This window comes from Vanacampus margaritifer, chromosome 8 (genome assembly GCF_051991255.1).
Source record: "Vanacampus margaritifer isolate UIUO_Vmar chromosome 8, RoL_Vmar_1.0, whole genome shotgun sequence".
In the NCBI taxonomy this organism is placed as follows: domain Eukaryota; kingdom Metazoa; phylum Chordata; class Actinopteri; order Syngnathiformes; family Syngnathidae; genus Vanacampus; species Vanacampus margaritifer.
The window spans coordinates 12,849,377-12,863,819 of record NC_135439.1 but is presented as its reverse complement, the minus strand read 5'-3'; the positions used below and the strand labels follow the sequence as shown (position 1 = coordinate 12,863,819).

Here is a 14,443-nt window from a genome sequence, read left to right as displayed (position 1 = left end):
CCCCCCCCCCGAGTAGACTAAAGTTGAGTTGGCATTCAAAGCAGGTGTTGAGTTTCACAGAGAAAAGATAGCAAAGTGTATTTGCACATTAAGAAAATATATCTGGAGTCACCCAAATGGAACAATTATTAAACCAACACAAATACCTGAGCGAATCCTGTCTAAAGGGCATTTTCGACACCTTGTGCGGTGAATCCTGCCATGTGGGCTGGCGGGTATGCGACAGGGCTGTGCTCTATAAAAGGGAAAGCGCAACAAGGTTCTGTCCATCTTGTTTCCAGTGAGCCAGGATGAAGCTCATTGCCGTTTTAGCGCTTTGGGTCACTCTCCTCTGTCAGGCACACAGCAGTAAGATGTTTTTTCTTTCCTTATTGACATTGTGGCACATCTGTATGGGTTTAAAAATTGTCACAGAATTTATTAGTGGGTCATAAGAATAATGTGTCCTGTTGCCTTCTAGACTCCCTTGACTCATGTCAGGGTCGCTGTGGGTTTGGAACTGACAGCGATTTCTCCTGTCAGTGTAATCCGTCCTGTGAGCGCTTCAGAGACTGCTGTTCGGACTATGCAGGAGTTTGTAAAGGTACGTCCTTTCAAATCATGTGAAAAAAAAGGGCTATGTTATCCAGATTCACATTAAAATGTACTTTCCTTATCTTTATCGAACATGTTATCATGATGTTTTTCTACTAGGGTTGGGGTATTCACTTTTTCTCTCCCATAACATTTCTCTCTCTTTTGGTGTCCATTACAACTATATACTGTCTGTTAATTGTGTAAATTTGGTGATGACAGACAGCCAATAGCTACTTTCCTTACTAGAGAGTTGGCAACACTGATCTCCTGTTTTACAATTGGCCACCAGATGTCGCAGTTCAAACATTTAAAAAGATCGAATCTTTTTCTGAATCAATCGTTCCTAATGATTGGGTGATTTGATCGTTTAAGTGGTCCATTTCTGCCATCCACAGGAGTAACTAAATTATACTAATGCAATACATTAACTTACCACCAACACCTTACCATTCATTGCATGTGTTCTATGTTCTCTTTATTTAGCTGGATCCAGATCTTGTAAAGGACGGTGCAATGAAAAATACAACTCTCAAAATGAGTGCCACTGCAACTCAAAATGCACGCAGTACAATAACTGCTGCAGCGACTACGCAAACGTATGCAAAGGTAAGCCAGAGTAGAAAGCAAGTTCATTCACGTGTGCTGCCATACGGAGAACACCTGCTCACCTTCACACGATGGAGCATGACCCTTAAAGTCGTATGCTGCAATCGAAGAAGCTGGAAAAAGTCAAACTTTTCCGACATCCGACTAGGAAAAGTACACTGGAATGCCCATTTGAACTTGGGAGTTATATTTATCTCTTTATTTATTATTACATCCATATAGTTAGTCGAGATAAGTAACTTAACGCAACACAACGCGATTTGTTCATACCGAACGAGAAAAACAAACAATTCATTGGAAACAGCACATCTTTGTTTACGTTCGCCTTTAAGGTCGGAATGGGAGTGGCATAAATCCGATTTCCCACCTTCCTCGAAAGTAAGGCAAAGGCTAAAGAGATTAATTCAATATATTTCATTGATTCAATACATTTTAGGAGGAAATACAGCTTACTGACATGTTACTTATTTTTATTATTATTATTATAGTCCAGTGTAACTATCATCATTTCTGTTTAATGTCTATGCAAACTGAATAGAAATCAATTACCATATACAACCAGCAGGTGTCAGTATAACTCTAGATAAGACTTTCCTATATCTGTATGCAGTTGCAGGGTCACGTAGGTCAAATAATTAATACTGAACATGTGCAGGTGGTGAAACCTTGATCACCGATGCCGAAATCAAGTCCGTCTCTGAAGCACTTTACGCTCTGGACTCAAACCGGGCTTCCGCCTCACAGTTGGAGATTGACTCCCAGGCCTTGATCTCAGGATCTCAGACCGGCTCCCAGGCTGACCTTTCCCCTCGCCCGTGAGGCAACATCTCATCATTTTTTTTGGGCACTTTCAAACGTCTTTTGCATCAGTTGAACGTCAGGTCACGTTTGTTTTTGTGCTTTTAGCTTTTTCCGCTTCGTGGATGAGGCGAGTTTGTTCTCCAGGCCCACTTATGCGGCTCTGGTGGCTCTGTTGGACAACTATAACAGGATGACGGGACAAACGGAGGACGATAGCCCCCAGGAGACGGCTGAGCAGGACGTCTTCCTCAGGGAGACCATGCGCAACACCGAGCTGGGACGAGAACTCTTTGCCTTCTTGTACACCAAGGGTAGGTCAACATACACACACATATATTTTGTTTCGTCAAATAAATGTTCTTTTGCCCTTGAAGGCATCTACAAGTCAGAGGAAGAGTTCGTCTCCGACTTGAAGATGATGTGGTTCGGCCTTTACTCTCGAAACAACAGAAAGATGGATTCCAGTGGCTTTGAGCACATTTTTGCAGGTTTGAACTAAAGTAATATCATCTAAACATTTAAAGTAAGGATTTCACACAGAAAAAAATGAAGAATGCAGAAAGCACTTGAAAAGTTTGGAATAGTTTTTAGAGCAAGTTTATTAGTTTTTCTTAGATTAAAAAAAAATGCATTATTTTAGTTTTGTGTTTATTAGTTTTTCTTTTATTTTGACTTCTTTTTAAATATACATGGAGTATTTGTCGAGTGCAAAATGAACGATGCAAGAAGCACTTGACCTTTGTTTTTTAATTCAGTTAGTTTGGAATAGTTTTTAGAGCAGGTTTATTAGTTTTTATTAAATTTGTTTGGAAAATGCTTTATTTGAGTTTTTATTAGTTTTTCTTCTAGTTTTACTTTCTTTTTTTAAAAAATATATGGAGTATTTGTCAAGTGCAATATGAAGGATGCAGGAAGCACTTGACCTTTGCTTTTTAAAGTCAGTTAGTTTGAAATAGTTTAAAGGACTTAAAACCTTCCTTTTTAGAAAGACTCATCAATTGTGATTTTTATGATTGTTTTTATCTTATTTATAGTGTTTTAATACATTGGTTTTATTATGTGTTTTATGTTTACTCACTGTAGCACTTGATGTCAAATATAAAGTGCTTTACAAATAAAATGTATTATTATTATTTTATGTTAGATCTTTTAAATGCTTTATTTTAGTTTTGTTTTTATTCGTTTTTCTTTTCGTTTGAGTTTTTAAAAAAAAAAAATATATGGAGTATTTGTCGAGTGCAATATGAAAAAGTTACTAAGTATTGCGTAATAAATAATAATAATTTATAATTTTTGTAAACACGGTCATATATGATCTCACCCATTTTTATTAAATTTTTTTTAATGAATGGTGAGGCCATTCAGGATATGAGCGTGGTCCGCGTGCTGCCAGTTGCGCTTCACTGATGTAAACAAACCACATTTAATTCTAAAGAAGTTTTTTTATTCAAAATTAGCCAGTTGTCATTAGTTGAGCTCGCAAGTTCCATAAGTAAACACTATAACGCACTTTTAAATGTCAACGCTAAAGAAATATTCAAGCGCTTCCAAGAACTCTAAACTCATGTAAGAATAAAAAAAAGATAGAAATGTCACTCTGTTCCAGGTGAGATCAAGGGTGGGAAGGTGTCAGGCTTCCACAACTGGATCCAGTTTTACCTTCTTGAGAAAAGAGGACTCCTGAATTACTACAGCCACAGCTTCAACGGGCCTGTAAATACGAACCTCTTCCGTTGTTTGCCATGCTTTCATCCCGTGTATAACACTTCCGTCACCATCTGTCTCATCTTCCTCCTCGCAGTGGACAACCTTCCCAGATGTGCTGGGAATGCAGTTCAAGTGGGACGGCTACTTCAAGCAGGTGGGCTCTGCCGTCATCGGCGGCAGCCCCGAATTCGATTTTGCCATTTACAGCCTGTGTTACATCACCCGGCCCGGAAAACAGTGAGCGCCGTCGTCCGGCCTTGTCCGCGCACACTTGCTGGATTTGATTGACAATTTTTGTCTCTCTTTCTTAGTTGTCGTTTGAGTCTGGGCGGAAAGGAGCTGATCCTCCAAACATACACGTGGGATAACTCGTACTACGGCGATGGGAAGAAATTTATTGGCACTGGTTATCCTGTAACACCCCGGACCTAAACAACTCTTGCTGGAGTCTACAATACTCTATGTTGTGACACTCCTGCACAAACATTGTATATTGAGGAAACACTATCATGGGAGAGTTTAAAGAATGGACTCAAAAATGCTTTAATAAAGCAATTCTGAAATGATGCGGTCCCGGAAGTGGCTCATACTTGCATTTACTTGTGGTGCAACGTCCTTAAATTAAAGAGTTTTTAATATATATTTTATGTACTGTATATAATTTAAAAAATAATATTTTTTTTTGCCTCTTGTCCCGACCCCGTCATTCAGACAACATAACACACACACTTCAAAATAAAAATGATCAAATAGTACATTGACGGCAATGTAAATAGTCCAAGTATACTTTTATTTTGAAGTTGGCTCGCGTCGCGGCGTGATGGCTAGCTTGACTTACCATTTAGACGTTTCGGATTTCCTCATCGTGGTTTTTATTGACGTTACATAGTTGAGACCAACATCAAAACAACTTGCAACACAACTCATTCAATGGCTCATTTAGGACTCTAAAAAAACCGCCAGTTAATTATACCGTCATTGTATGGTACGGCACAAATCTCCAACATTAGTGGCTAGCTGTTAGCATTAGCAACGAATGCCTGGCTGGCAACAGTAAATGAGTTTGACAGCTGTTACCTGTTTGTTTTCTTTACTTCTTTTTATATTATTCTGGAACTATAGGCTACTTTGTAATTCACTCTCTATGTTTAAAGGAAGGGAATGAAAAAAATTATAATAAAAAATAAAGGAAGGGAATGCCTTAAATTGTACTTTGAAGTATTTTTTATTATTAAAAAAGAAAAACAATAAATAGAACTTTGTCATTTATTTTTATAAAACACTTTTGCCTATTGAATTATATATATATATATATATATAATTGAACTAAAAATGTCGAATTTAGCCGTTTAGATTTTAGGAACACAACTTTAAGTCATTTTGAGTAGATTTTTTATTAATTTAATGGGCAAAAGCGTTTTTATAAAATAAATGAAGTCAAAGTACAGTTTATCTTTCATTTATTTATTTATTGCTTACCCGAAATATAGTAACCAAAAAAACAATTGAGATTTATGTTTATTACATGGACATGAAGAAAATATGTCTGCCCCCCTTTGCAGATGTAAGAAAGCCCTCTCACAAGTATTTATGTGGGAATTTTTTACATTAGCGCAACATATTTTGTGTGTTAATATTAAAGCCAATTAAGATGCTACTGACAAGCTAACTGATTTGATGCCCATGACCAAAAAGTGCAAAGTCGTCTACTTTCATAAGTGTGGGAATGAAATGTACACAACAGTTACATTTATCTTGCCTGGTTGTGACCTCAGCACCCTGAAAATCCGACCCTGGAATCGCCCCTGAATAAAATATAAACAGTGCATCAAATTGTGTTGAAACATTGCTGAGGAGTTACCAGATCATGAGAATGCGGCGCTCTGGCAGGGGCAGCATCCAACTGCGCCTAATGGGGCACAAAATGGCCATTTACACACCCTGAGTGGGCGCAATACTGACACCAACCCTTGACTATAACGAGCATGTGTCCATTTGACACAATTGCTTATTGTCTTTGCGGTACGGGCCGAAGAGACAAAAAGACATTAACCGATGCTGTTCTGCTTGACCTCCTCCAAACAGTAGTCACCAGCTAAACCTGCTCATATCAGCTGTCTATAAAGCGGCAGTGTGTGTATGTGTGTGTGTGTGTCCAGCTGGGATGGGGGTTGATTTTAGTCTTTTTCACTCATCTAGGGTGACTAACAGGATAAATTCTGGTCTGCCGACAGAACAGGGGGACACACTTGCAGCCGTGTTTAAAGAAAGCATTACAGGAGATGGATCTGCCACTGATCCCATTGTCCACTCGTCTGTGCGCATTCATGCACAATAAGAGCACAAGAGCCGTCAGTTTGCCGCAAAACGCCGAGCCTCGCTCATTCAATCTGCTGCGGGCCTCACATGCAGCCGCCGCCGCGTCCGAGGGGGGGACGATTTCTCCAGCAATTTTGTCGCAGAATATCAAATTTGCTGAGCGGGCGGCCGCTAAATTGGAAGAGTAAATCTTCTTTCTTTTCACGCTGCCGTTTTTGCAGCCCAAATGGAATTCGATTAAATCACAGTGGGGCAAATAAAAGAAAAAAAGATTCAATTGTTTCTTTTGTCATTCACACAAGTTGATAATCGAATTATAGCTGGCCACCCGCCAGCGTGTCCTTGCATCTCCCCCAAATTGGCTTCTCCTGGCAGATCTCGTGAGCCACCTGACTTTTGTTTTGTAATTATATTATCCCGCTCTGTGTGTAGCGTGTTGCGGCTAATGGCAGCGCGGGCTAGCCCAGCTGCACATGCAGAAACAAAGCTGCTTACGGGCCCAGACAATAGGCCCGTGAAAAAGGGACGCCTGAAGGCGGTCAGCCAATGAGCACGCACAACGGGGGGCCAACAGCGGCTTTAGAGAAGGGTTAAGGGGGTTTAGTGAGGCGAGGGGGTGGGGGTTCGAGGGGACTATTTTATCCAGTCGTGGGGTCCATCAATGAGATGGTTAGCAGGGGGACACATGGTCAACATCACCCCAGCCTCCCCCGGGTCGGCGTCGGGCTGGAGGGAGGTTCAAGTGTGGCAAGGATGTGGGTCAATTCAAAAAGTTGATGGGGGACCATGAAACTCGCAGCAACGTTCATTCTCTGCACTTTTTGTATGCGCTCCATATTGTCACCACTATTAGCATATTATACTTTTTGAAGTAAAAGCACACATATGGAGAGTCACCGTCTCGGCTGAGTTGGATGTTAAGCGGTTGAATCATACAACTGGACTCGCAATAACTTACTTGATTACTTCGCTTTTACAGATTACTCATGGCTGGAAAGTAAGGAAGGAAAAACACAACTCATGCTCCTCCTCCTTCCATTTGTGAAAAATAGAAAACATAATAAAAAATAATAAAAAATATAAATGTAATAATAATAATAATAATAATTATTATTATTATTATATCATTATTATTATTATTACTACTACTACTAATAATTATTATTATTAGGAAAAAAAACATGAAGAATTTGTATTCAAGTCACAACCTGTATGGGAAATATAAAAAAAATAACAATGACCAACAGAGGGCAACAGAATGGGAAGCCTGGAGGTTCGCTAATTAGCGTCCTGAGTTTCTTAGATTTCATTTTCATTTCATTTTATTTGAAAGGGACAATGCACATTAATGAACAACAAATTCAGTTGTAAATATGCCAGATTCTAGCAGTTGCTAATTTGCATCTGTAGTCCCCTATACATAAATTTATCATTAAAAAAAGGAGACGTGTTGAGGGAGTGTAAAGTTCTAAAAGGAACTTGCACCGGTTCTTTTATCTTTAATGCTCGCTATACTACTAATAACAACCAGAAGACTGCATATTTTCAGTTGAAGTACACAGCTGTGGGGCCTTTTCTGCTGGATGCAGAAGAAGGTCTAATCTGTCCAAAATGGATGGAAAAAAAATCAAGGCCCTTAATCATAATACCTTATCTTTATTAACTCATTTGCTCCCAAAAACATATAAATATGTTCTATTTGAAATGTTTTAAGTGTCACAAAGACATATTTATATGTTTTTTATGTGTGTGTTTTTATTATTGCTAGAGCATACAGAAGGCTTTGATGCAGGCTCTCAACTGCAAAGAACGGTTGAAACAATGGTATTTATTACACAAACGGCCAGCAGGTGGCAGCAGAGCAAAAGAGATCAACCAGGGGCCATGTTTAAAAAAAGCCAATTTTAAATAGATTTGTGAATAATGATAAAACTTAGTTATATTCTAATGCTAATTGCTGCAGAACGGAAACAAGTAGAAATATACTTTTTTTTCCTGATGAAAGAAGAGATTCTAATTTTTATTTTGGTAAGTTCCATGTTTTTATAGCAATAGAACACAATATTCTGTGGGCCTTGTCAAATCTGTCAAAATCCAGTAAAACAACAGGGAGCGAATGGGATTGCTTGAGTGAAAATGGCTGGGAGTGAATGAGTTAACTTTACAAGCAATTTGAAGAAATATTTTACACTCAAGTGTGCCACAAAGTGAATGTGTATGGCAGTGAATAAGTTAACATGGTATTAAAATGGCGCCTTAACATACAAGTTGAATTTATTCAAAATACATATCTCAAATATCTCTACAGCCAGCCTATTAAAAAAAAGTGTTTTTAATAAGAGATATATTTTTATATATATTCTGTAATATTGTACGGCATATAACTTTACAGCTCTGTCAACTAAATAGAATGTAAAGAATCAAATAGTTTTTGACAGTTTTTCTGCTTCATTTCAACAGATATGTGCTGCTTCTTCTGGTGTGTGCGCCTTGGCCACCTGGGGATGGAGATGGGCCTCAGGAAGTTGCACTAAGAGTATTTACTGGTTGTTCTTCACAGAGGATAAATAATATATGCCTAAGAGTGTTGCTATATTACCTGTTTACGTGTTGCACTGTTTGTGATTTAGGGTTAAAACACATGAATAAAGATGCTATTCTTTAGCCCATCTATAGAATTCTGCATTGTTTGTTAGCATTAAGCTAACTAGACATCTTAGCTGAAGCTATGTGGTTGTTTGAATACAGAATAACTGTTCACAATGGTGGAGTTTTCTTTCATTTGCAATTTTTGTAGATGCTTGCGGTTAGAAGTTGTAGTTTGCGCTGTTGTGGGAGTGAACAGAACCAACTTGATTCCTGGCCAATCAAAGCGGCTCCCCTCATTCCCTTTAAAGAGAAGGAACCCGATCTGGATACAAAGAAAAACAAAAAGTGGTTAGAGCTAGACTGCTGGACAATTTGTGTGTAATGTAGAAAGTGGATGGCTTCTCATGCAATCAGCTGAAGTCCCTGGCGTATTCACAAATAAGCACTTACATACATACATGTATGCACTCCTCACGTGTGGAGGTGACTTCTCTCATCGCACTTTGAGTACAACAGATGGACGGAAGCCTCTTTCCCCCACAGTCACACACATTGAAGCACATGGGATTGAGCGGGAGTTGGAGTTTATGCGTGCGCCGGTCTGTGTCTACTGAAGTGAAGTTTGATGGGTTCATTTAGAAAAAAAAATATCATAACCACTTTAGACATACTGTGGAATTCACACATGTGGCCTGGAAAGACATGATTATGTCTTCATGATGAGACACCAATGACGATATCTGACAATAGAAGAAAATTTAAGGTGAACGCTTAAGGACGTCATCATGTAAGCCATAGCAATATTAGCCATTCTTTGTAGAGGATAAAGAAAATATTTAGGTGAGTATTGTTAAATTGTTAGTCAACATGTCATGTCACATTCCAAACTGTTGCTAGTTGTGAAGTGAGTTCTCTGCCACCATACCGTTCATATCTCAAATCACTCGTAAGTCAAGGTACCAATTCGAGCGTGTCAAACATAGAATTTTGCTTTTAAATTATACAGGTGTACCTAATGAAGTGGCCTGTGAATGACCAAATGTAGCACTTTTTGAACATATGTTGTTTAAAATAAGTAGGCCAAAAAAAGTGAGCGGGAAAAAAAAACAGCATGTAATGGAGATGCATGTAGTCGGGCCTCATAGTGAATACCGCGAGGACACGAGGTCTCTGCTAGCGAACGTCCCTCCAGGGGAGACAGTAGGCCCAACATTGCAATTCCCAATTCAGGCTGCAGGTGCGGAATAGGAGAGGCAGGGAGATGAACGAGCACTGAGAAGCTCCTACTCTGGTTTTGCTTTGCACTATTCATCAGGGAAAATATCAAGAGGGACAATCTCAGTCCTCGTCTTGTTCCCGTTCTGACCTCTTACTCAACCAATCCAAAATTGTCATGTGATGCATTTAGATTTCCCAACTGTTGATTTATGCATGATTCTTATTGTATTTGCATGATCCTTCCGGCTGGTTATTATTTTGGTGATTCATTTTTTTGAGTGCATTAAAAACTCAATGACGCATCGTATGTTGTAAATTCCACGTAGAAATGTAACGTGATCGATTGCTTTTTTTAAATTCACATGATCATTTTTAGTATCTGAAATATATGGATGGATGGATTCCAAAGTCAATGGTTTATATCTAAAAGGGAGATAATTGACACAAGCCTCGAAAATAGAATAAATACATAACAATTAACAGACTCATAACAAGTATCTTGTATTGCTTACAATAATTGTCCTCTATTCTAATTGATGCCGCATCTTAATGGGTTTCTAGTGAAGGCCACTAGTGCAAATAAAAACTTTTTCCTCATGAAAAAAAACCTGGTGGCTGAAATTATCTTTATTATGATATATGATACAGTATAATGTGCTCTAATAGTAATTACCAAATAAACACAATGCTTCATTCTGACCCATTACAAATTAGGGGTGTGTCCAAAAAATCAATTCTCATAAGAATCCCGTTTCTCATTTAGTACGATTTAGAATCAATTTCAAATGTCCCAAAATCGATTTTATTTAAATTATTTTATACTGTCTTGCCTTTGTCTGTGTGTGCCTTTATTTGGAGCGCTGTTCATGTTGTACCCGGTTTGGCCACTGAGGGGCAGTGTGGTTCCACGCAGTCTAATACAATGTTAAGTTGTAGCCACATTAGAGAGTAGAAGGAAAAAGTCACGATCAAGTTATTCCAATAGAAGGTTTTTTGTTTTTTTTTAGCGTGGAGCCGTTTTTTTGAGTGATAAAAGTGTCGCGAGTATCGCGCTAATTGGCATTACCGAGTCAGACTGTCAAAAATTCCCACCCCTATTACAAATACTATGTTTCATAATAATACCATTTACCAGAAGATTTACAGAAATTCACACGACCACATAAATAGAACTGTTATAATATTAAATAATGCAGTGGTGTCCAAACTACAGCCCCGGGGCCATTTGCGGTCCGCAGTCCATTTCTAATGGCCCATATCGAATAGAAAAAAATGGCCCGCAATGCTATTGGGTGCTGTTTATTTTTTTTATATGGCACTTTTTGTAGATAAGAAAATAGTAAAAAAAAAATTAAAATAAATCCTCATGATTAAAACTATTTCATTTCCAGAAGCAAACTTTCAAGCTGTCCTGCTCCATCGTGCATCAGGAGTTTTGATGTTTTTTTTCTCTCCAAAACTCTTGACTGTTTTGCACACCTCATATGCTCCGAGTTGCCTCTTGTGCAACAGTTTAGCAGGCCGCCACTGAGGGACGGCAGGCTGCAAGAGGGCATGCAGCAAACACCTGCTCACATGCAACTTCAAGCTGTCACATACAGTTAAGCTCAGGCGGCTGAGCGCGTCTCCCCAAACGTGCTGCCTCACTGCAACAAAGGCTAACACCCCCCCCCCCCAAACTCCCCCCTCCCCACCTCCAAACACACACACGCAGACACGCACGGGGGCGCCGTGCGGCCCTCAAGCCACGGGCCGGCCACGCGCAACTTGGCTGGCGGGGGGGGAGGAGCTTGTCAGTGGAGGTTAAAGCCAGAGCTCCTGCACGGTGACCCTCACTGAGACTGCGCTGCAGCTCTGCAGATGGACAGACGAGTCCAAGTGTGACCGTTGGACGCAAGATCAACTTCTAGAGGACAGGTACGTCTCTCATCAGAATTTCACATTACTTTTGCTATTTTGTAGCCTGAATGAGTTAGTCACTCGTTTTGACTGACAACTGGGTGAGAGAACATTTTTGCGCGTAACTCTACAAACGAATAAATACTCACACAACCAATAGGCTTATTAGAAAATAAATCAATAATATAATTTGCGACGTGAAAGTATCCAAATAAAAGCTTCACGAACGCGACGCAGAGGGACATCATATTTCAATTCATCCAGAGTTCTCTGTGTCTGATCTGAGGTCGTCAGGGTTCCATTTTAATCCCTGTGATCGCCGCGGAGTAAATCCTACGATGGCCCAGATTGGAGTAGCAACCTGTCAGTGACTTTATCCTCCCGGGGCTTTACCAGTTCAGACGTTGACTGGGATTACAAACAAGTGCGGGAGAGAGACAAGGAGCGGGATTGCATAGATGGCGGGATGAAAAGAGCACCGAGAAAGTTTGCTTGACTGGTGAGCAAAGAAAGAGAACTGTCCAGTGCTGAAAGCTACTGTACATGGCGAACCTGCAACCCTTACCAAACACCCAGCATTTCAGCATTTGCGTTAATTTAGAGTTATTTCGTTATCAAAAATCAATGTTTTTCATTGTTATGATCCATCAAAATTGTCAGAGTTGTGCACATTTAATTCTGGCTTCCATCAATTTAGGGACATTGCAGTAATGGAAGATAAAAATTCTGTTGTAACTTCTACTTGAATGATTTAACACGCTAGTCTCACTCTCCATAAAATATTTAAATGGTATAGAAAGTAGCATACCACGAAAAAAAAAGTAAAGACAGCATCGCAGTGTTAATCTGAGCAACCGCCTCATCAAACTATAATGAGACCACGACACATTTTTAAAACATACTGAGTTTATAAGAATAAAAACACTCACTTCTGTAGGTATTAATAACAATTCATTTATAGTTGTTACATTTGTGGTTGTACATTTTCACATACATTCACATACAATTGTAGCACAGTTCTATTGAATTCAGGGATAGGCTAGTACCGATACCTGGTATCAGTATTGGGCTGATACACAGCCTTATTTCAAAGTATTGATACTCACGACAGAGGTCGATACCAATATCAGGCACCCTCAGGAAATAGAAATTAGAAGACTAGAAAATTGCCATCAATTTCATGCAATTTTAAGGTCTTTCTTTAAAATTATCATTATTATGTTACTGTTTTTTTTTTTATGTATCAAGAGTACTATTGGTATTGTGGTCTCACTCTCTCTCTCTCTCTCTCTCTCTCTCTCTATATATATATATATATATATATTATTATATTTATATATATATATATATATATATATATATATATATACTATATATATATATATATATTTTTTTTTAAATTGTGCAAGTAACTAACTGATTAGAAAAAGGAGGATGAACATGTGCAGTGGATCAAAAAATGTTGAAGACGTCTTCATAACATTAAATGTCAAAAGAATTAATACATAACCGGTGCTCTTCAAATTTGGCGGGACAAAAATGTTGAGTAAAAAAGCCTTTTTTATTAAGCGATTAATCGTGATTAATCAAAATTCTAAGATGTGATTAATCAAAATAAAAAATGTAATTGTAATCGTGACAGCTCTATTATATACATATACATTATATATATATATATATATATATATATATATATATATATAAGCAATAAAGTGAATGGCATAATGTTTTACAGCTCACGTTGGATGCTTGTGTTGTTTGCAGAAACGATGATGATAAAGGCTTTTGCGAGACAAGGGGAGGGAGAAGAGGACGTCAGCCCCGTGCAGTGGATGGAGGGTGACATGAGCTCACCCGACGGCGACTCACCTTTGACCTCGCACCGCTGCAGAGAACGCGGCGTCAACCACCAGCCGTCGGAAGAGGGCAGCGAGGAGGTGGAGGAAGACGAGGAGGAAGGCGAGGAAGGCCATGAGGGCGAAAACGAATCCAAACAATGCGGCCCCAAGAGGAAGCGGGTGACTAAGGCCAGGCAGGAGCGCTTCCGCGCCCGACGCGTCAAAGCCAACGCCAGGGAGCGCTCGCGCATGCACGGCCTGAACGACGCGCTGGAAAACCTGCGCACCATCATGCCCTGCCACTCCAAAACCCAAAAACTGTCCAAAATCGAGACCCTGCGTCTGGCCCGTAACTACATCTGCGCTCTCTCCGCCGCCCTGGAGGGGGGACTCTCCATGGAGAGCCGGGCTTTCATGGAGACCCTGTGCAAGGGCCTCTCGCAACCCACCACCAACCTCGTGTCCGGGTGCCTCCAGCTGGGCCCGGCACCCGGCGCGGGCGGGAGGCCTGACGACAGAGTCCGGCCGCCTCCCGTGCCTCTCGCCGGCATGGCGAGCTACGCCTCCCCGGGCCTGCCCAGTCCACCTTATGGCAGTTTTGACTCCGCCCACCTGCTTCACCTGAGGGCCATGAAAGGAGGGGCGTACGAGAGCCACTCGCCAAACGAGTACAACACCGGCGGGGTGGGGACGCCCCCCTACGAGGGGCCCCCCACTCCGCCCCTGAGCATCAGCAGCAACCTGGTCAGCAAACAGGAGCCGTCACCTCACTACTTAGCGCCGTCGCACTACTCCCCGTCCCCCGTGGACCACGGCCTGTACCCGCCTCAGACCGGCTACGGCGTGCAAGCATCATATGACTCCTACCATCCACCTCACATGACCCCCCG

The 14,443-nt window shown here is 40.4% G+C and overlaps 2 protein-coding genes across 2 annotated transcripts in view; both read left to right on the top strand.

Annotated features, from left to right (window-relative positions):
- The first annotated feature begins 285 nt into the window (after positions 1-285).
- On the top strand, positions 286-4,256 carry endou (endonuclease, polyU-specific). The gene is made up of 9 exons (XM_077573749.1): positions 286-348; positions 461-583; positions 1,060-1,182; positions 1,838-1,997; positions 2,089-2,294; positions 2,358-2,471; positions 3,590-3,696; positions 3,785-3,927; positions 4,002-4,256. Exons 1-9 carry the CDS (start codon positions 291-293, stop codon positions 4,120-4,122), a joined length of 1,155 nt encoding a protein of 384 aa, XP_077429875.1. The 5' UTR covers positions 286-290; the 3' UTR covers positions 4,123-4,256.
- Positions 4,257-11,592: 7,336 nt separating this feature from the next.
- LOC144055971 (neurogenic differentiation factor 4-like) overlaps positions 11,593-14,443 on the top strand; it is a 3,466-nt gene continuing 615 nt past the window's right edge. The window contains exons 1-2 of the mRNA XM_077572255.1: positions 11,593-11,733; positions 13,480-14,443. The exon at positions 13,480-14,443 is cut by the window's right edge and continues 615 nt beyond it. Of these exons, the coding sequence (XP_077428381.1) occupies positions 13,485-14,443 (959 nt within the window). The 5' untranslated portion in view covers positions 11,593-11,733; positions 13,480-13,484. The remainder of the gene's footprint in view (positions 11,734-13,479) is intronic.

Coding starts and splice junctions, on each gene's coding strand:
- endou (XM_077573749.1), top strand. CDS start 291: ATGAAGCTCATTGCCGTTTTAGCGCTTTGGGTCACTCTCCTCTGTCAG. Junction 349..460: donor CCTCTGTCAGGCACACAGCA/GTAAGATGTTTT, acceptor GTTGCCTTCTAG/ACTCCCTTGACTCATGTCAG. Junction 3,697..3,784: donor GCCACAGCTTCAACGGGCCT/GTAAATACGAAC, acceptor TCCTCCTCGCAG/TGGACAACCTTCCCAGATGT.